The sequence below is a fragment of the Myxine glutinosa genome, chromosome 5 (genome assembly GCF_964187855.1).
Source record: "Myxine glutinosa chromosome 5, kmMyxGlut1.1, whole genome shotgun sequence".
NCBI lineage: Eukaryota > Metazoa > Chordata > Myxini > Myxiniformes > Myxinidae > Myxine > Myxine glutinosa.
Window position 1 is genome coordinate 113,172,739 of NC_136265.1, and position 23,699 is coordinate 113,196,437.

Here is a 23,699-nt window from a genome sequence, read left to right on the forward strand (position 1 = left end):
TCACATTTATGTTAATTACTAATTTCGTCTCTTTCCTTCAAGGTACGTTCAATCGCATCCAATATATTTCATTTCTCTCCACATTTCAACTAATTATGGCGACCATCGACGTGTTCTCATATTTTAAAGCGTTATCATATTTATTTTAATTGTGTCGAATTTTTAATTTCAGTCCTTGGTCTTCGAACAGCATTACGTCACCACTTAATTACATATATAAATACTTAATTATTGTGAGTTGACCGATCCATTCGACACGATCTTTTCGTTTTTTATACATACACACGTTTTATTTCGACATGACAAACATCACGCAGATCAGTTTCTTTTCTCAAATACGCCTCGGTTTTACACAAATATCACGCACGATTCGTGTTTTAAAATATAATTTAAAAAAACACTTCAAATCACGGGTGCAATTCGCAATTACCGCCCACTACACCGAGTACACTCATAATCATATTGCCGCCCACTACACAAGTACACCCGTACTGATACGACCATTGACTACACCGCTCACTCGTTAAGTACACCCATAATCACAGGGCCGCCCACTACACCGCTCACTCACTAAGTACACTCATAATCATATTGCCGCCCACTACACCGCTCACTCGTTAAGTACACCCATAATCACAGGGCCGCCCACTACACCGCTCACTCACTAAGTACACTCATAATCATATTGCCGCCCACTACACCGCTCAATTAATAAGTACACCCGTACTGATACTACCATCCACTACACCGCTCACTCGTTAAGTACACCCACAATCATATTGCCGCCCACTTAATAAGTACACCCGAACTGATACTACCATTCACGACACCGCTCACTCGCTCAGTACACCCACAATCACAGGGCCGCTCACTCACTAAGTCCACCCCATAATCATACTGCCGCCCACTACACCCCGCACTCACTAAATCATACCCGCAAATCATACCCCATAATCATACCTGTGCCCTGTGCCGTGTGCCGTACGTGTCTGCATTTTAAAAAATTCATTTGATCGGCAACCGTTGGTCCGTTTGACATTAAATTTTCACCATAGGAGGTCCTCCTCCTGTAGAATATTTTACCTCCTGTAGGTTCACTGCTCTCTACTTTGTTCAGGTGGAAACGTGTGGTTCACTGCTATCTACGTCGTTCAGGTGGAAACGTGTGGTTCAGTGCTCTCTTCGTCCTTCAGGTGGAAACGTGTGGTTCAGTGCTCTCTTCGTCCTTCAGGTGGCAACGTGTGGTGCACTGCTCTCTTCGTCATTCAGGTGGAAACATGTGGTTCACTGCTGTCTTCGTCGTTCAGGTGGAAACGTGTGGTTCACTGCTCTCTTCGTCATTCAGGTGGAAACATGTGGTTCACTGCTCTCTTCGTCGTTCAGGTGGAAACGTGTGGTTCACTGCTCTCTTCGTCATTCAGGTGGAAACATGTGGTTCACTGCTGTCTTCGTCGTTCAGGTGGAAACGTGTGGTTCACTGCTCTCTTCGTCCTTCAGGTGGAAACGTGTGGTTCACTGCTCTCTTCGTCGTTCAGGTGGAAACATGTGGTTCACTGCTCTCTTCGTCCTTCAGGTGGAAATGTGTGGTTCACTGCTCTCTTCGTCCTTCAGGTGGAAATGTGTGGTTCACTGCTCTCTTCGTCCTTCAGGTGGAAACATGTGGTTCACTGCTCTCTTCGTCATTCAGGTGGAAACGTGTGGTTCACTGCTCTCTTCGTCGTTCAGGTGGAAACGTGTGGTTCACTGCTGTCTTCGTCGTTCAGGTGGAAATGTGCGGTTCACTGCTCTCTTCGTCATTCAGGTGGAAACATGTGGTTCACTGCTCTCTTCGTCATTCAGGTGGAAACGTGTGGTTCACTGCTCTCTTCGTCGTTCAGGTGGAAACGTGTGGTTCACTGCTGTCTTCGTCGTTCAGGTGGAAATGTGCGGTTCACTGCTCTCTTCGTCGTTCAGGTGGAAACGTGTGGTTCACTGCTCTCTTCGTCATTCAGGTGGAACATGTGGTTCACTGCTCTCTTCGTCATTCAGGTGGAAACGTGCAGTTCACTGCTGTCTTCGTCATTCAGGTGGAAACATGTGGTTCACTGCTCTCTTCGTCATTCAGGTGGAAACGTGTGGTTCACTGCTCTCTTCGTCATTCAGGTGGAAACGTGTGGTTCACTGCTGTCTTCGTCATTCAGGTGGAAACGTGCGGTTCACTGCTCTCTTCGTCGTTCAGGTGGAAACGTGTGGTTCACTGCTCTCTTCGTCGTTCAGGTGGAAACGTGTGGTTCACTGCTCTCTTCATCATTCAGGTGGAAACGTGTGGTTCACTGCTCTCTTCGTCATTCAGGTGGAAACGTGTGGTTCACTGCTCTCTTCGTCGTTCAGGTGGAAACATGTGGTTCACTGCTCTCTTCGTCATTCAGGTGGAAACATGTGGTTCACTGCTCTCTTCGTCGTTCAGGTGGAAACGTGCGGTTCACTGCTCTCTTCGTCGTTCAGGTGGAAACGTGCGGTTCACGTCTCAGCAAGAACGTAATGTGAAGGAGACGCCGCATCCAAAATCTGCTCGGAACACATTAGGAATCGACCACAGTGTACAAGATTACTCCTTCCCGGAAGGCCATTAGTGAGCCAGCTGGTTTCTTTTTCAATGCGTTTTTATTTTAAAGACAATCCATCAGAAACAAAAGTGATTCTTCTGATACGAGCTCAGTTTTCAGAAGCTTCAAATCCCAACTCGAAATCAAAAGATTTGAACCCATAAACTGTGGGATGCGCGTGCAGTGTCCTCATGGTCACCTCCATCACCCACCTCCAACCATTTATTTTACACCTTGAGCTTGCAAGTCCTAGGATAACGTTTCATTTATTTGCCCCGATTGAAACTCCTCGAACTACCCACTGAATGTGACGAAAGAAGGGACAGAACGACATCGGTGTGGATCTCCTTTTCACTTTGCTCTTTTTTATACAATCGTGAAACATCTGCTTTTTGTTAACCGCCCATTTTTAACACAATATTCTTTTGTACTACATATGTGAAGTGCGACACTGTGGTGACACACAAAGTAGGGTTTGCCTCAAATGCTATCTGCTCCGGCCTTGCTTTACAAAGATTCCACAATGGCATCCAAAGCTCAGATCCTGGTTCAAAATGGAGAAAAGCTCCATGATGGATTTACATGAACGAGCAGAGTTATTGAATGAACAAGCACAATCGTTTATAGATGAGCAGCACGTAAAAACAGAACAAACAGTGCGAGCTCAGGGAGGAAATGGGAGTCTGTTCATAAAAACATCCAACTCTAGTACGGCTCATGCGGTCGGTGCACGTGCATACAAGCATCACCTGAGCTGAGCTCCAATAACTCACAAGGTAGCTGTGATGTCAAACAAGAAGTCAGTTGGAGGAGTATGAGATCCATCCAAACAAGAAGTCTGCATTGGCATTTTGACTTTCACTCAGAAGTTAAATTCTAGGTTAAAACAGCAACGAGGAGGTGGGGAGGTGGGGAGGGGGGGGGGGGCGGGGGGGGCAGATCAAAACATATGGGGGGGGGGGGGCAGATCAAATCATATATTCACACTAAATAATGAGTAAACACAGCAACATCAGATATTTGCTTTCATTGTGCACAACCACAACTTCCTGGCCAAAATTTGTGTACAATATTTACATTCAACGTTCTGGCAAACAACAGGTCAACTTTGAACATACATGTTGGTTTGAGTTTTTACTTTCAACATAAACGTGCTACCAAAGCAGCATGCCGACATCAAATGTATCGGACGGCGAAGGCCCAAAGGTAGGCTGACTCGTCCTCGGCAGGATTATCAGAAGAACAGGCCACGCATGCGACGGCCGAGACCTTGGCGGTCGTACAGGGTGTTGAATTTGTTAACGAACTGGTTCATCGAGTTGCAACTCTTGGTGATCGCGCCCAGGTACGCCATGAGTGCCACGTCGTTACATTGCTGGAAAGGTACACACCAAGCATTTGACGGTACATCTAATGAAGTGTTATTGGATTTGGTTCACGTTAATGCATCGGATGTCATCACATTTTCCATCACATGGGATGGCATCACATTTTTAATCTCATGGGATGTCATCACATTTTCCATCACATGGGATATCATCACATTTTCAATCACATGGGATGTCATCGCATTTTCAATCACATGGGATGTCATCACATTTTCCATCACATTGGATGTCATCACATTTTCAATCACATGGGATGTCATCACATTTTCCATCACGTGGGATGTCATCACATTTTCCATCACGTGGGATGTCATCACATTTTCCATCACGTGGGATGTCATCACATTTTCAATCACATGGGATGTCATCACATTTTCCATCACGTGGGATGTCATCACATTTTCCATCACGTGGGATGTCATCACATTTTCCATCACGTGGGATGTCATCACATTTTCAATCACATGGGATGTCATCACATTTTCAGCCACATGGGATGTCATCACATTTTCAGCCACATGGGATGTCATCACATTTTCAGCCACATGGGATGTCATCACATTTTCAGCCACATGGGATGTCATCACATTTTCAACCACATGGGATGTCATCACATTTTCACCCGTGTGGGATGTCATCACATTTTCCAGCACATAGGGTGTCATCACATTTTCAGCCACATGGGATGTCATCACATTTTCCAAGAGGGTTCATCGACAATGAAAAACATTCCTTGTTGGACTTGGTGGAAAGATGCAATTTTTAAGAAACATGGAATTGCCATGATTTCGAGCATCGATACACCTGTTATAACGCTTTAATGGTAAAATTAGAGCAACTTTCATACAGCCTCACCAAGGTGTACAAACAGCAGCAAGTTGAGCAACAACTTTCTACATCTGCATATGAAGACAAACGAAAGACGTACAAAGCCGTTGCTTGGCGATTACCTCGTAGAAGTCTGCCTGGAAGCGTGACGTGTTGAGAACGGGCAGCCTCTGACACAAACTGCATGCATCTCGCAGCACTTCATGTACCACAGGTAATTCACCTGCAGAACGGTCAGTAAACTATGACTGCTTACCTGAGCAGATATAATCAACATCAACAACACCAATAACAAGATATAATCAACATCCAAATGAGTGTTATTCACAATTACTTCACCTCGCCACAATACCCTGGCTATGGTGTGTCATGGTGACAGTGTGTTGTTATCAAGATGATTTTGTTTTCATTGTCCGTTATTCCAACCTTCGTATATTATGTAAATATACTTCAGAATTACCATTGGTCAAAGCGGATAACCGATCAGTTGACTTTTTGGAATGGGGCTGGAAGGGGAGCACGAGATATGATTCGAGGAGAAACACAGGTGGGAGCGAGAAAAATACCAAGGGTGATATTGAGTTATGAGTCGTGGCAGCACAGCCGAGTCAGAGAGAGGATCCGAGGAGAGCAGAGAGGTGGTCCAGGTGCTGAAACCTCGGCTTTGGATCATCAATGAACGAGCTGAGGGCACGGGGTCATGCGCCTCTGATTAGCTTATACCTTCAACTACTGTGGATACCCTCAGGCCTCTCCTGGCTGCAGATCAAACCTTTGTCGCCCAACTTGCTGTGGACACCTTCGGCACTCATCCACCTATCTATGGATAATCATCAAGCGGTATTCCAGGTAGCAATAATAATCACAAGAGGGTGAATTGCTTTGCCATACATGTCCCCGACTGGTCCCAATAAATGTTCTTGTTCCAAGCACTCAGCAATTGTGATCCATACACAGGAGGCCAAATTGTTTTAGGGGTGTAAGCTACAGACTGAGTTGCAGTTTCTGTAACTTATCATAAGAAATCCATGTGCCAAGTTTCAGTTGAATATGTTAAAGGGTAAGGGAAAAAAGTCTGGGAACCACAGGTGGGACAGACAGCAAACTTATAGTTGTCCCCTTCGGTGATACCGGGAAAGGACTAATAACAATAGCAATCAATATAGTGATAATAATTAGAGACCCACACTCTGTCGAGCTCCAGAGTGTAAAATCGACAAGTCAAGAAACATTTCAAGGGAAGAACTAACCCTGGACTGATCAACATTCCGACCCAAGATACGCAGCTCAAAGTAGCAATAATCTGTAATTCAGCCAATGTTCCGCCGGCAACTGTCGCTTTTCATAAGACGCATGCGAGCAACTCTCTAACATCCGCAAACGAATGATGCTCGCAGATGATTCCTTTAGTTTAACGCCCATCGGAGGGACAGCACACATTTGCAGCTCGCCCTGTATGTCAAACCATGTTGGCAGTTTATCGCTGGGTCGGGATTAAATCACAGGCGAGAGAGCTCAGTGGTGAGTGAGAATACCTCCAGAATATCCTACCAGCCCATCAAGCCGCCATGGCTGCAAACAGAGCGAATACCTCCAGAATATCCTACCAGCCCATCAGGCCATCATAGCTGCAAACAGTGTGAATACCTCCAGAATATCCTACCAGCCCATCACGCCGCCTTAGCTGCAAACAGTGCGAATACCTCCAGAATATCCTACCAGCTCATCAAGCCGCCATAGCTGCAAACAGTGTGAATACCTCCAGAATATCCTACCAGCCCATCAAGCCACCATAGCTGCAAACAGAGCGAATACCTCCAAAATATCCAACCAGCCTATCAGGCCGCCATGGCTGCAAACAGTGTGAATACCTCCAGAATATCCGACCAGCACATCAGGCCGCCATGGCTGCAAACAGAGCGAATACCTCCAGAATATCCTACCAGCCCATCAAGCCGCTATGGCTGCAAACAGAGCGAATACCTCCAGAATATCCTACCAGCCCATCAGGCCGCCATGGCTGCAAACAGAGCGAATACCTCCAGAATATCCTACCAGCCCATCAGGCCGTCATAGCTGCAAACAGTGTGAATACCTCCAGAATATCCGACCAGCCCATCTGGCCGCCATAGCTGCAAACAGTGTGAATACCTCCAGAATATCCTACCAGCCCATCAAGCCACCATAGCTGCAAACAGAGCGAATACCTCCAAAATATCCAACCAGCCCATCAGGCCGCCATGGCTGCAAACAGTGTGAATACCTCCAGAATATCCTACCAGCCCATCAAGCCACCATGACTGCAAACAGAGCGAATACCTCCAGAGAATATCCTACCAGCCCATCAGGCCACCATGGCTGCAAACAGTGTGAATACCTCGAGAATATCCTACCAGCCCATCAGGCTGTCATAGCTGCAAACAGTGTGAATACCTCCAGAATATCCTACCAGCCCATCAGGCCACCATGGCTGCAGGGAAAATACCTCCAGAATATCCTACCAGCCCAACAGGCCACCATGGCTGCAAACAGAGCGAATACCTCCAGAATATCCTACCAGCCCATCAAGCCACCATGGCTGCAAACAGAGCGAATACCTCCAAAATATCCAACCAGCCTATCAGGCCGCCATGGCTGCAAACAGTGTGAATACCTCCAGAATATCCGACCAGCACATCAGGCCGCCATGGCTGCAAACAGAGCGAATACCTCCAGAGAATATCCTACCAGCCCATCAGGCCACCATGGCTGCAAACAGTGTGAATACCTCGAGAATATCCTACCAGCCCATCAGGCTGTCATAGCTGCAAACAGTGTGAATACCTCCAGAATATCCTACCAGCCCATCAGGCCACCATGGCTGCAGGGAAAATACCTCCAGAATATCCTACCAGCCCAACAGGCCGCCATGGCTGCAAACAGAGCGAATACCTCCAGAATATCCTACCAGCCCATCAAGCCACCATGGCTGCAAACAGAGCGAATACCTCCAGAATATCCTACCAGCCCATCAGGCCACCATGGCTGCAAACAGTGTGAATACCTCCAGAATATCCTACCAGCCCATCAGGCCACCATGGCTGCAAACAGAGCGAATACCTCCAGAATATCCTACCAGCCTATCAGGCCGCCATGGCTGCAAACAGAGCGAATACCTCCAGAGAATATCCTACCAGCCCATCAGGCCACCATGGCTGCAAACAGTGTGAATACCTCGAGAATATCCTACCAGCCCATCAGGCTGTCATAGCTGCAAACAGTGTGAATACCTCCAGAATATCCTACCAGCCCATCAGGCCACCATGGCTGCAGGGAAAATACCTCCAGAATATCCTACCAGCCCAACAGGCCGCCATGGCTGCAAACAGAGCGAATACCTCCAGAATATCCTACCAGCCCATCAAGCCACCATGGCTGCAAACAGAGCGAATACCTCCAGAATATCCTACCAGCCCATCAGGCCACCATGGCTGCAAACAGTGTGAATACCTCCAGAATATCCTACCAGCCCATCAGGCCGCCATGGCTGCAAACAGAGCGAATACCTCCAGAATATCCTACCAGCCCATCAGGCCGCCATGGCTGCAAACAGAGCGAATACCTCCAGAATATCCTACCAGCCCATCAGGCCGCCATGGCTGCAAACAGAGCGAATACCTCCAGAATATCCTACCAGCCCGTAAAGCCGCCATGGCTGCAAACAGAGCGAATACCTCCAAAATATTGTTGCGGTTTTGCGAATAAAGAATGAACCCCCTCGTAGGTAGTTGCACCACAACATGTAGCCTCGCTTTAGTTCAGTTATTTCTGAGTAAATGTAAGCATAGTCTCCTTTCCTGTGTTAGTTTGCATTGAGCAGGCCAGTGAGTTAGGTGTTCTTTGGGCTGGAATGCCACGTGCTAGGCCTGGAACAAGTCTGGCAGGCCGAAGGGAGGAGCTGTAGGGGAGTGGCCGGTAAGCCGCGAGCAGCCAATCAGAGCTCAAGGGGAGTGGCTAACAACGGCAGCGAGAGGAGGGGCTTGGAACATTCGGGTAAGACTCTGGGGCGGGGCCATAAAACCCTGCCCCGGGCCCCCCACCTCAGTCAGAGCTGGGAGAGACGTGGTGGTAAAGTCAGAGTGTGCCCTAGAAGTCATGATGGTCAGAGTCAACCTGAGAGAGCTGTGAGAGTCAGAGTCGCCCAGCCCCTCAGTCAATGAGAAAGAGACATTGTAGCCACGAGTGGATTCAGTTGCTTGTTATAAGCCCCCTCTGTACACGAACTCTCCCTGTGCCCTGCGCTCTGCTGCTGCCTGTGAATAACGCGCTCGTGAGGATGATCCATTCCGGGCCACCGACGCACGGTCTCCCTGCCTGCGCTCCCAGCACACGTGCCGTGAACATCTGAGGGCCACGCCCGGCGAGCTGTCCGGGAGTGAACAGCGCCAAGGCACGTTTGGAGCGCGAACTGTCCTTCCTTCTTTTCCCTGCATGCGTGAGTGGGCCCTTATCCGGGGATAAGTTAAGACTGATCAAGCTTGCTCTGTGTCTCTTCGCCTTATATAGTTGTAAATAAACCTGTTCTTTCTTCCATTTGATCGTGCCCGTCATTTCACTATTGGCCTAGCATCGCACGAATAAAACCGCTCGAATCGGGTTCAATAAAAGTAATGGCACGAGTCACGTGATACGCAAACCGCTCGGGCGTGTTCGATTAGCGTGGCTTGTGCGAGGTCCAGTCCCCGTGTTTGTGGCAGTGTGGGTACTGAAGGTACGTGTGGAATCGACCCGATACCCTTCCACACGCTCGCTACGGGAGTGGTGACTCAGCCTCGTGGACTCGAAGACCCGAAGGGGAAAAGGGGTTTAACCCCCCCCCCCTCTGTACGTCGACGGGCTTCGAGAGATCCGCAACAATATCATACCAGCCCATCAAGCCGCCATGGCTGCAAACAGAGCGAATACCTCCAGAATATCTTACCAGCCCATCAAGCCACCATGGCTGCAAACAGTCACCTCTCTCTTGTCTTGTCTGCTCTTGCTCGCAGCATGCTCTGTCCTCAATTTGAGGAGGTCCTCAATGCCAAACAGGAAATTGGAGCTGTCTCCCTCGACATATCACGTGCCTTCGATACGGTCTGGCACCCCGATCTACTCACCAAACTCTCCTCCTTTGGTATCCATGGAAATCTCCACGCTTGGCTGGCGGACTTCCTCTCTAGTCGTAGTCAACGTGTGGCCCTGAATGGGTTTCTCTCATCTCCTCTTCCTGTTCAGGCTGGAGTTCCCCAAGGCAGTGTTCTGGGCCCTGTGCTTTTTCTGGTCTTCATCAATGATCTCTCTGACTCTCTTGAAAATCCTCTCTATCTCTTTGCTGATGACTCCACTCTCTGCCGCTCCATTCCTCATCCCTCAGATCGGCAGTCTGCAGCCTCTTCACTCTCTGCAGACCTGGACAAAATCACAGACTGGGCAAATAAGTGGAACATGTCTTTCAATCCTGACAAATCTCACACTCTTACGATGTCTCTCCAAAAAGACCGACTGGACAACCCTCCCATCTACTTTCTGAATAATCCTCTCCAAGAAGTTCTGTCACTCAAGCATTTGGGTCTCACTATCTGCCATGATCTTTCCTGGGAAAACCACATTTCCAAGCTGGCCTCCAAAGCCAGTCGCCGACTGGGCATCCTCTGTCGTGCGGTCCTTCCTTGGCACACCTGAGCTCCTCACCACATACAAGGCTTTCATCCGCAGCTCAATGGAGTACTGCTCTCCCCTCTGGGCTGGTGCTCCTGCCTCACACCTAGCTCGTCTTCACGCTGTTGAAACCAAAGCGTTCATAATCATTGGAATCTCCCACGATGAAGTTAACTCCAAGGGCCTTTCACTTACTCACCGCAGGCAGGTTGGTGGTCTTTCCGTTTTCTACTGACTCCTCTCCGGCCCTTGCTCCCCCAGCTCTCTCTGGGCTCTGTCCCCCAAATATTCCTACAGGTTGCATAAGATCTGCCTGCAACCCTCTTGTGGTTAAACTGCCAAAATCAAGACTCTCTGCTCACCTTCACTCCTTCATTCCTCTTTTCTCCCTCCTCTGGAACAAACTCCCTCACTCTCTTCAATCCCACTCCTCTCTCCAGGTCTTTAAAACGGCTATTCACCACCATCTCTTATCTTCCCCAATCCAAAACCTTGATCTTTTCTACCCCCGCTAATTTCACCCCAAATCCACTTTTTGAGGTACCGACTTCTTTCCTGGAAGTCCTTGGTGTCCTTGCGTTTTATACCTATCCTGCCTCCCCCCAGGCCCTCTCCCTCCCACACATCTCCCGATGTCCCTGCTCTCAAATGTTGTGTTTGTGTGCTTCCTCCCCTTCTCTCCCCATCTTATCGACCGCTCCCCTTTTTATATACTTTGTTTGCTTGTTTGTTTGTTTGATAAATGTTTGCTCTTTCACGAGCCTCGACTCTGTATACAAAAAAAAAAAAAAAAAAATGCTCTGATCGGACCCTATCCATGTCGGTATTTCTTCACATCGCAATCCTTTCCCCCAGTTGATTATATTCTTGCCCCCTTGTTATTTAGCTCCCCATGCTGGCCCATGGTTTATCGTTTGAAATGTCCTTGGTTATTACCTCCACCAATGAGGTGCATGGAGGTTCTGTTTTCACCCCTGTTTGTCTGTGAGCAGGATATTTCAAAATATTTTGGATGGATTATGACAAAACGGTTGTGGATGAGTTGGGTAGGTGACAAGAACAAGCAGATTACATTTTGGTTCAGGTCTGGATGCAGAGCCGGCCTATCAGTGGGATACAAAACGTAAACTGTTCAGCCCTGGTGGAGATACGTGCTTTTATGTACATACATATACATATATATATATATATATATATATATATATATATATATATATATATATATATATATATATATATATATATATATATATATACAGTATATATATATATATATATATATATATATATATATATATATATATATATATATATATATATATATATATATATATATATATATATAAATTTTTGTATGCTAAGTCAAGGCTCGTGTCAGAGCTAACACAAAGAACATATAATAAAGGGAGCAGGAGACAAGACGGGGGAGAGAGAAAGAGAGGGAAGTACAACGACAGTCGAGAACAGGGACATCGGTAGATCTGTGGAAGGGAGAGGGCTGGAGCAGAGTACATGGGGTGAACAAGATGGACACTACAAGGACTTTCAGGAAAGAAGTTGGAATTTGAAGGTGGTGGATTTGGGCTGTATTAACGGGGGTAGAAAAGATCAAGGTTTTGGTTGGGGGAAGATAAGAGATGGTGGTGAACAGCTGTTTTAAATACCTGGAGGGAAGAGTGTGATTGAAGAGAGTGAGGGAGTTTGTTCCAAGAGGCGGAAGAAAAGAGGAATGAAAGAATGAAGGTGAGCAGAGAGTGTTGATTTTGGCAATTTCACCAGAAGAGGGTTGCTGGCAGATCTTGTGTGTCCTGAAGGAATATTTGGAGGACAGAACACAGACATAGCAGGGGGAACAAGGCCGGAGAGGAGTCGGTAGAAGACAGAAAGACCACCAACCTGCCTTCAGTGAGCGAGTGAAAGGCCCTTAGAATCAGCTTCATCATGGGAGATTCCAATGATTCTGAAAGCTTTGGTTTCTGCAGCGTGAGGCCGAGCTAGGTGTGAGGTAGGAACACCGGCCCAGAGGGGGGAGCAGTATTCCATTGAGCTGTAGATGAAAGCTTTGTAGGTGCTCTCCCGAGTGCAGTTCTCGTTCATTTGTCTGTTATTGTACGTCTCTACCATTATTAGCGTACAGTATAATCAAGATAGTGTTACTCGCTCCGTTCTCTGCTACAATTCGTTCCAAATTAAACCCTTTGGTAGGTATAGACAACGAGCGTCCGCTCAACCCACTCAGCTGTCCATGCGCATAATTACGAGCAATAACCTCGAGTTCAGGATGCTACTTGTAGGTATGTGCCAGCAGCTACTTTGCATGAATCTTGAATATGTAGTGATCTCACAACAGTTTGTGATTACCATAGTTAGAGTGATGTGACTACAGTATATTAGCATGAGTGGAGTGAAAGGTAGTGTACCAACGTACCAGCTTGCACCGCATTCATATAATCAAGGACCAATTTCACTCGGCTGTGCAGCATCTTGATCGCGCTGTGCTGAGCGTGCAGATGCTCCGCCACTGCATAAACAAACACAACAAACAACAAAATATCATGTGCTCAAGGTCATCTTGAATCTGAAGAGTTGACTCAGCCTGTCGTCCTTCCGAGGTCAGCAAAATGAGTACCAGCTTACTGGGAAGAATGAACGATTCGTGCGTCAGAGCGGTTACCCGTCCAGGATTGTGGCCAATAGCCTAGGAAACTGCTTCGGCAGCCCTATGCATCTTTATATGCCAAAAGGGAGTGGTCTTCTTCTTCTTCTTCAATCTACTTTGAAATCAGCCATCATCACTGCATTACATGAAGGTGCAAAAACAGATCTCCTCAACGTCAGACCTATTTATTAGCTTACTTCCCATCATCAGCAAGGACATGGAATCCATCATCGCAGTTTATACAAAACCTTTCCTTTTCTCCACCAGCCTAATCTCAAATCACCAATTTGGTTTTAATTCATGGCACTCCACCTTGCACATGTTGCTTCTACTCACCCAACATTGGATGGAGGCCCTCAATGTCAGACATGAGATGAGGGCCGTCTCTGTGAACACATCGAGCTTTTGATAGAGTCTGGCATCCTGCGTTACTCTCCAAGCTCTCCAACTATGACATCGAAGGCCAACTTCACACATGGCTCACTGACTTCCTCTACTCTCATAGGCAACGTGTGGCTCCTCAACAGAACCCTTTAATCTCTTCTCCCCGTCAAGGCTGGAGTACCCCAGGGTAGTATTCTGGGCCCAGTCCTATTCCTGATCTTCTTTATGATCTCTCGAACTCCCTGGAAAATATTTTATCTATTTTCTGATGACTCCACCCTCTGCCACGACATCCACCATCCTTCACAGGCTGGTTCCAGCCTCTTCCCTCTCTTCAGATCCTGACAAAATCACAAGCTCATCAAACAATTGGAATGTCTTTTATTCCTCCAGAATAAATTGGAATATGTCTGACAAAATTCACACTCACTATCTCTCTCCGAAAGAACCGTCTGGCAAACCCTCCTATCTACATTCTTTAAAATGTTGTTGTGGAAGTTCAGTCATTCAAACTGCTGGATCTCACTATCAGTCATGATCATTCTTGGCAAACCACACTTATAAGTTGGCCTTCAAATCCAGTCGCTGACTGGGCATACTCGGTCATGTAAAGTCCTTCCTTGGCACAACTGAACTCTTCTCCACCTACAAGGCCTTTATCCACAGATTGATGGAATACTGCTCTCCCCTAGGAGCTGGGCCCTGTGCCTCAAATCTTGCTCAGGTTGACAACGTGGAAACTAAGGCCTTCAACATTATTGGAATCTCCTGCGATGAAGATGCGTCTATGGGCCTAACACACACAAGTCGGTGATCTCTCTATCTTTCACCACCTTCTTTCTGGTCTTGCACCCTCCGCTCTTTCCGTGATTTGCGCCCCATTCCCTGCCCCCTCCCACAGGTCCACAGGGCACACACACACACTTCATCATCAACTCCGGTCTGGTGAAACTCTCAAAATGCAGGATTACTGATCACCTTCACTCCTTCATTTCTCTTTTTTCCCGACCATGAAACCAACTTCCCCATGCTTTTCAATGTCGTTCTTCCCTCTATGTCTTAAAGACAACTGTTCACGACCATGTCAGATCATCTCCAATCCAAAACAATGATCTTCTCTACCTATGTTAACACTCCGTCCGCAAGCGGTTCACCTCACGCGTGCTCTCCTGCCCCCTTCCCCCCCCCACCCCCCCAACGTTTGTCCGTTTCCCTCTATTTTGTCCCTCAGCTCTACTATTGGCGTCCCTCCCCCTTATCCTCACCACCCCCTCCCTACTGTTCCTTTTTCTATTACGTGCTGATCCGTTCAACGTTGCAGCTTTTTGCTCTTATACGAGCCTCAACTAAGTAAACAAAAAAGCTCTTCCAAGAGCCCCGAATTTGTATACAAAAAAGACAGCATGCCCACCACTGTACCCCCAAACCCAGGGACAATAGCGACATCTGAAAATCCACAAATGGCATCCCCAAACCTGCAGGTGTGAGAGAAATATATGAATGCTTGTGCATCTGTCAAGTTGGACCTGGCCATACCTGAAGTAACATTACTATGTTCCTATTTATTCCCAAAAACTTAGATGGGCCTATTCTCTTGGACCATTTCCTCAACTCCTTGCTCTGCTTGGTATCTGCAAATGCCTCCAGCATAACAGAGCGAAAAATACCACGTGATCACAAGCCACTAGTCACAGGATCTCTTTCAACTACAGAAATTTGGCTGGCACTTTTTGTATGGAGCAACGCAACAAACTATTACAAAGCGTTCAACTAAAGCACTCGTACGACGTGTGACATCATTACCGGTGGATCCATCGCTGGCGTCGGTGGTGCTCATGCGAGCCACGTGATCAACCCCGATGCGCTCTGCCTCTTCGGTCGCCAGTGTGTACGGGAGTTCAACAAAAAGCATGGTCGCCTGGATACAAAATGCAAAACTTAAGAACCATATCCATCAATGCAAATATTTCGACAGAACCTTCACACCATCTACAAGGACGTGCTGAAAGGTAATGTCCTCTTCTTTCTCTCCAAACGAGGTAAAAATATTCAAATGAAACAACGACAGATACTAACATCAATCTTTGTTCTATCACCGCTGTGGTCCACACGATTCTAGCAACGTTTGAATAGTTTTGTGATGCCGTCATGATAGGACTGTACATCCTGCTGACTTAACCAGCACTTCACAGCGGCAGTGACATCATCGTCGGAAGAAAAATGTTCTCCACGGAGGGGTTCCTCATGTTTGGGGAAAGAGATGAAAATCTGACCGAGCCAGGTCGGAGCCGGTGATCCTTTGTGGTGGTTCTCCGTTGACCATCGCACTCTCAAGATCGTAATGGTACACCCAAATCTCATCGCCAGCACTTCACACTTCCTGACAACGTCGTGCTGCCCTCTACGATCTTGATTAACGGAGCACCGAGATATCTTGTGTCAGAATCACAAACCTTCGCACCAGGTAGCGGGAAGAACTAATGTGCACACTGTGCTTTGTTTCATTGAACATCTTTACCTGTTATGGAGAAAAATAATAGGAGGCATTCCTTTACAGCACGTCTTCGTGCAGGCACATCTGAACTGCAAACATTACAAACACACCATCTTCACACACACACACACACACACACACACACACACACACACACACACACACACACACACACACACACACACACACACACACACACACACACACACACACACACACACACACACACACACACACACACACACACACACACACACACACACACACACACACACACACACACACACACACACACACACACACACACACTACGAGTCACCCGTTCTCGGGATGCAAAAAACTATCAGGACAACTTTACACACAACAGAACAATAAAGTATACAAAGTGATTCCTTGGCAAATCTGAAAAAATGTAAACATCCCAGAACCAGAAAACTCATGGAAACACGAAACAAGGGCAATCATTGAAAATGAGGACGTCATGCTCACGCAAGACCCGATGATTCCATCGAGCGTGAACATAGAAAACAAGGCGTTGCGTCTGGACATTGTACCTTTTTTTTCTTTTTCTTTTTTTGTTGTTGTTGTTGTATACTGAAATCGAGGCTCGTGAAAGAGCTAACATTTATTTCACAAACAAATCAACCAGACAAACAAAATATACAAAAAGAGGGAGCGGAAGACAAGATGGGGAGAGAAGGGGAAGCACACAACCACAACATTTGAGAGCAGGGAGAAGTGTGGGAGGGAGAGGGCTTGGGGGCAGGAGGCGTGGGAAGGGGGGGGGGGGGGTGGGGAGAAGTATAAAACACAAGGGGACCGAAATTAGCGGGGGTAGAAAAGATCAAGGTTTTGGATGGGGGAGGATAAGACATGGTGGTGAACAGCTGTTTTAAAGACCTGGAGGGTGGAGTGGGATTGAAGAGAGTGAGGGAGTTTGTTCCAGAGGCGGGAGAAAAGAGGAATGAAGGAGTGAAGGTGAGCAGAAAGTCTTGATTTTGGCAGTTTAACCATAAGAGGGTTGCAGGCAGATCTTGTGCGACCTGTAGGAATATTTGGGGGACAGAGCCCAGAGAGGGCTGGGAGGGCAAGGCCAGAGAGGAGTCGGTAGAATGACGGAAAGACCACCAACCTGCCTGCGATGAGTGAGTGAAAGGCCCTTGGAGTTAGCTTCATCGCGGGAGATTCCAATGATTCTGAACGCTTTGGTTTCAACAGCGTGAAGACGGGCTAGGTGTGAGGCAGGAGCACCAGACCAGAGGGGAGAGCAGTATTCCATAGAGCTGCGGATGAAAGCCTTGTATGTGGTGAGGAGCTCAGGTGTGCCAAGGAAGGACTTCGCACGACGGAGGATGCCCAGTCGGCGACTGGCTTTGGAGGCCAGATTTGAAATGTGGTTTTCCCAGGAAAGATCATGGCAAATAGTGAGACCCAAAAGCTTGAGTGACAGAACTTCTTGGAGAGGATTATTCAGAAAGTGGATGGGAGGGTTTTCCGGTCGGTCTTTTCGGAGAGACATCGTAAGAGTGTGAGATTTATCAGGATTGAAAGACATGTTTGATGTTTGACATGTTTGATTGAAAGACTCAAGAAGAAAAAGGAAAAGACAACATTGATGATTGAGATACCAGTACCCAGCGATTTTGGCCTAAACAACACAGATATCAAGAACATGACCAAATTCCTGGATCTCAAAAATGAATTTAAGAGATCTTGGAAGCTGAAGAGCAATGGAATTGATAATAATTGGAGCAACAGCAATGATAAAGAAGAACCTCACTGATATTTCAAAAACCATCCCCGGGAATATTACCACAAATGAACTACAACTGGAGGCAATCCGGGGTTCAGTGATGATCCTGAAAAGAGAACTTGGAACAAAACTCTGAAAAAGTTGAACAAGTCCCACGTTGCATAGGTAAAGTCCCACGTCGCATCGGTAAAGTCCCACGTCGCATCGGTAAAGTCCCACGTCGCATCGGTAAAGTCCCACGTCGCATCGGTAAAGTCCCACGTCGCATCGGTAAAGTCCCACGTCGCATCGGTAAAGTCCCACGTCGCATCGGTAAAGTCCCACGTCGCATCGGTAAAGTCCCACGTCGCATCGGTAAAGTCCCACGTCGCATCGGTAAAGTCCCACGTCGCATCGGTAAAGTCCCACGTCGCATCGGTAAAGTCCCACGTCGCATCGGTAAAGTCCCACGTCGCATCGGTAAAGTCCCACGTCGCATCGGTAAAGTCCCACGTCGCATCGGTAAAGTCCCACGTCGCATCGGTAAAGTCCCACGTCGCATCGGTAAAGTCCCACGTCGCATCGGTAAAGTCCCACGTCGCATCGGTAAAGTCCCACGTCGCATCGGTAAAGTCCCACGTCGCATCGGTAAAGTCCCACGTCGCATCGGTAAAGTCCCACGTCGCATCGGTAAAGTCCCACGTCGCATCGGTAAAGTCCCACGTCGCATCGGTAAAGTCCCACGTCGCATCGGTAAAGTCCCACGTCGCATCGGTAAAGTCCCACGTCGCATCGGTAAAGTCCCACGTCGCATCGGTAAAGTCCCACGTCGCATAGGTAAAGTCCCACGTCGCATAGGTAAAGTCCCACGTCGCATAGGTAAAGTCCCACGTCGCATCGGTAAAGTCCCACGTCGCATCGGTAAAGTCCCACGTCGCATCGGTAAAGTCCCACGTCGCATAGGTAAAGTCCCACGTCGCATAGGTAAAGTCCCACGTCGCATAGGTAAAGTCCCACGTCGCATAGGTAAAGTCCCACGTCGCATAGGTAAAGTCCCACGTCGCATAGGTAAAGTCCCACGTCGCATAGGTAAAGTCCCACGTCGCATAGGTAAAGTCCCACGCCGCATAGGTAAAGTCCCACGCCGCATAGGTAAAGTCCCACGCCGCATAGGTAAAGTCCCACGCCGCATAGGTAAAGTCCCACGCCGCATAGGTAAAGTCCCACGCCGCATAGGTAAAGTCCCACGCCGCATAGGTAAAGTCCCATGTTTTTTTTTTTTGTTTGTTTTTTTTTTGTTTACTGAATCGAGCCTCGTGAAAGAGCTAACATTTATTTCACAAACAAATCAACCAGACAAACAAAATATATAAAAAGAGGGAGCGGAAGACAAGATGGGGAGAGAAGGGGAAGCACACAAACATAACATTTGAGAGCAGGGAGATGTGTGGGAGGGAGAGGGCTTGGGGGGAGGAGGCGTGGGAAGGGGGGTGGGGGGGGGGGGTGGGAGAAGTATAAAACACAAGGACACCAAGGACTTCCCGGACAGAAATTGGTATTTCAAAAAAGTGGATTTGGGGTGAAATTAGCGGGGGTAGAAAAGATCAAGGTTTTGGATGGGGGAAGATAAGAGATGGTGGTGAACAGCTGTTTTAAAGACCTGGAGGGAGGAGTGGGATTGAAGAGAGTGAGGGAGTTTGTTCCAGAAGCGGGAGAAAAGAGGAAAGAGTGAAGGTGAGCAGAGAGTCTTCATTTTGGCAGTTTAACCACAAGAGGGTTGCTGGCAGATTTTGTGTGACCTGCAGGAATATTTGGGGGACAGAGCACAGATAGAGATGGAGGAGCTAGGCCGGATAGGAGTCAGTAGAAGACAAAGACCACCGACCTGCCTGCGGCGAGTGAGTGAAAGGCCTTCACAAAGTCCCACGTCGCATAGGTAAAGTCCCACGTCGCATAGGTAAAGTCCCACGTCGCATAGGTAAAGTCCCACGTCGCATAGGTAAAGTCCCACGTCGCATAGGTAAAATCCCACGTCGCATAGGTAAAGTCCCACGTCGCATAGGTAAAGTCCCACGTCGCATAGGTAAAGTCCCACGTCGCATAGGTAAAGTCCCACGTCGCATAGGTAAAGTCCCACGTCGCATAGGTAAAGTCCCACGTCGCATAGGTAAAGTCCCACGTCGCATAGGTAAAGTCCCACGTCGCATAGGTAAAGTCCCACGTCGCATAGGTAAAGTACCACGTCGCATAGGTAAAGTCCCACGTCGCATAGGTAAAGTCCCACGTCGCATAGGTAAAGTCCCACGTCGCATAGGTAAAGTCCCACGTCGCATAGGTAAAGTCCCACGTCGCATAGGTAAAGTCCCACGTCGCATAGGTAAAGTCCCACGTCGCATAGGTAAAGTCCCACGTCGCATAGGTAAAGTCCCACGTCGCATAGGTAAAGTCCCACGTCGCATAGGTAAAGTCCCACGTCGCATAGGTAAAGTCCCACGTTGCATAGGTAAAGTCCCACGTTGCATTGGTAAAGTCCCACGAGTCAGAGATAAAACAGTGTCCATGACAACAATTTAACCTCATTATAATCAAATGGGATATATTTTTGTGATTTTATTATTGCCAAACCTCAGGAACTTTTCAAGATATCAGATTGAAGCGTACACAGCTTATTTGTACCCATGTGTACTATATGTGTATAAAATCTGGTCAAAATTAGTCAAAGGTCAAGGTCAGGTTCAATACCATCCAAAACATGTAAAACACTTATCAAGTGGCAATTAGAAAATGTATCAACCAAATTTGTTATTCCCAACATTCCATCAGGAAAAAACTCGATACGTCAAATTTTCCAAATTACCAAATTGCTGTTTCTGTGGCACCGATTGTTTATTTGGATTTTACAAGTATTGTGCTTTGCACAACACATCACTGACGACAGTTCTTCTTCTGAGTGGACCATCATTGTCTATAAGGTAAACATGTACCACGTGTCACTGTCCACATCATCACTTTACGTTGAATTCCAGTTTCTACCAATACACACCAAAAATTTGCTCATTTGAGGTGACACATCTACTCACCCGTCAGAGAACGGGTACCTGATAGTTCTTTCTAAACGACACTTACATTACAAAAAAAAGAGTGGTTAAGTACAATCTTTAAACTCACCTGTCCGTTTACCAGGTCAATAACAGACTCGAACACGCTCACAGGAAGCTGAAACAAACAAGGTCATTGCCAATCACATCACAGTTACAATGCACACTCTCTCACACAGCAGCGCATTGCAAATACTGTCATTTCATGTCCCATGGTTACACAGGAAAAATATAATTATACATGTGTGGAAAGAGCAAGGTGATGGAGGATATTGAAATCAGAGTGGGGTAATTGGTTAACAGTTGGATGCAAACATTTGTGCAGTCAGTATGGATTTGGAAGTTTAACGAGGCAGAGGTTACTGGAAGAATGCATCCTGCAATTGATGGGGAAGGTCGGGTGATTGAGAGAGAAGAGGGAGCAATGTTGGAGAATAGATGGTATGAAAAAATAGGAGGGGGGGGGGGGGGGGAAGGGAAGCGAAGGGAAAGAAAGGGAGGAAAAGTGGAAAGGACAAGAAGGGAGGGCAAGGGAGCAGAAGGGAAGGGAGGGGGGATTGGTATGGGATGAGAAGGGATGAGAGGGGAGAGGAATGGCTAGGAAGGGATTGGAAGGGAGGCAAAGAGAGGGGATGGGAGGGGAAGGGAGAGATTGATTACAAGTTGATTGTGCAAGTGGAGGAAGTCAGAAATCTCGGCCTGAAGGCAGCCATGGATAACACAGGTAAAGAGCCTGGCAAGCAAAACGGGATGCCAGACTGTGTGGAAGCTCAGAAATATATCCGGGGAAATTCTGCTCTCTTACTTGTGATTTTGAGAGACTTTGAGTTTGAGATTTAAAACAATAACTGAAAATTAACCAAATGAGATCATCAAAAATACCAACACATCAACCGTTTCGTGAACAAATTTAATGTCGCAGCAATAGATATTTTAGGGATGATCAGGCTGTACATTATAGTCCTGGAAGGTTGAAGGGTATAATTTACCACTAAGTGAGATCTTCCCCAAACTGGATATGTTGTTTCTACAAAAAGCAAAAGTCATTTTTTTCTTAACCCTGTTTTTAACTTTTGTGTCCCTTCAACACCTTCGTTTTGTTCTCATAAACATTCCCCTCACCCACCGCATGCACTCTATTGCTTTGCTCATCGCAGTCATTACAATTAACACAGAACAAGCCCAATTTTCACCAATACCCCCAACCTTTGCTGCAGAAGCAGCGTCAGGCAGCACACGCAGGCAATCGTTGGTAACACGCAGATTCCGATAAAGTTTGAAGGAAACCCACAGACCCAATTTGCATATTCAACTCATTTTGCACAAATGTTAACATCTCCATATGTTATCGAAAATGAAACGAACAATTCCCTTCCCAACAACAGCAAACCAGGAAAGGTTGGGGTGGAAGGTGTGGGGGCGGGGAACAGAGGGCCCATTGGAAGACAGCAAGAAACAATTTCACTACATATGTGGCCAAAAAAAAACATGGAGGTTCATTCCAGGTCATGCAGGTGGTTGCACTCACGTCTGTGTGCTTTGTTTGTGGGTTCAGCTTTAGGAAGATGGGACTTTCATTAATCTCACAGATCTGACAAAAAAAAACAACAATTCAGTTATTTTTGGAAGCAACAAAAACAAAAAAAACATAATTGTAAATAATTAGCAGAGTACTCGCCCCACGGGATATCTTGATCCAAATGCAAAACATGTTCTTCCGATACATCCCTTTATTTGGGCAGTGTATACGCAACAGACCGCCACCTCGATCACTCGAGAGAAAAACCCCCCCCCAGGTTACGTACACGAAGCAAAACCATGCATACCCTGAAATCCCCTGCAGTGTCCATCTTGTTTATCCTGTGTACCCCGCCCCAGCCCTCTCCGTTCCACAGATCTCCCGATATCCCTGTTATCCACTGTTGTTGTGCTTCCCTCTCTCCCCCCCCCTTCTTGTCTTCCACTCCTTTATTATTATGTTTCATGTGTGTTTCTGTTTTTGTTTATGCTTTTGTGTTGTATGTTTTAGCCCTTACATGAGCCTCGACTTACTTAAAATTCCGTGCTTAAAATTCCGTTCCGCGTAAAATTCCGTTAGGTATGGCCGTGCTTTCAGGGTATGTATACTAATATATATATATATATATATATATATATATATATATATATATATATATATATATATATATATATATATATATATATAATGGTATCTGTAATCTGGTTCTCCAACCTAATGAGCGGACAACATGACGTCATCGCCATGCACGTCCGCCTTGCCTGCAAAGTTCCAGAGGAACCATCTAGCAGTGCGTCATTACGGATTATAAATACAGATACTGTCACAAGTGCATGCAAAACTCACAGTTACCGACCTGGTTTCGCCCTTGTTGGGGCTTCATCAGGGCAACGCAGTGAGGCTTTCCATACACTTGTAACTCTGTGACCCTTTCGGTTTTTATATCAGTCACTATGCGACCTTCATATCATCAGTGGAGAACCGCCAGTAAGGTGTCCCATACAGCTGCTGCTGCACCTTGCTGGGAGCGATAAGCACCGCCTGCCACGTGGTAACGTTATCTCTGGTATCCACTCATCATATGGAGTCGACCTGGTTGCGGTTGGGAGTTACTAATAATGGTATCTGTAATCTGTTAGGTATGGCCGTTAGGACAGGTCGACTCCATATGATGAGTGGATACCAGAGATAACGTTACCACGTGGCAGGCGGTGCTTATCGCTCCCAGCAAGGTGCAGCAGCAGCTGTATGGGACACCTTGCTGGCGGTTCTCCACTGATGATATGAAGGTCGCATAGTGACTGATATATATATATATATATATTGTAACGAA

General features: G+C 46.9%; 1 protein-coding gene across 1 annotated transcript in view; it reads right to left on the minus strand.

The window, feature by feature from the left end:
- Window positions 1-2,922: 2,922 nt before the first annotated feature.
- The window catches only part of COPS6 (COP9 signalosome subunit 6), a 50,991-nt gene continuing 30,214 nt past the window's right edge, over window positions 2,923-23,699 (minus strand). The window contains exons 5-10 of the mRNA XM_068116563.2: window positions 22,376-22,438; window positions 20,918-20,965; window positions 15,327-15,441; window positions 12,909-13,001; window positions 4,924-5,024; window positions 2,923-3,960 (exon numbers count right to left, since the gene is read on the minus strand). Coding sequence (XP_067972664.1) covers window positions 3,820-3,960; window positions 4,924-5,024; window positions 12,909-13,001; window positions 15,327-15,441; window positions 20,918-20,965; window positions 22,376-22,438 — 561 coding nt within the window. The 3' untranslated portion in view covers window positions 2,923-3,819. The remainder of the gene's footprint in view (window positions 3,961-4,923; window positions 5,025-12,908; window positions 13,002-15,326; window positions 15,442-20,917; window positions 20,966-22,375; window positions 22,439-23,699) is intronic.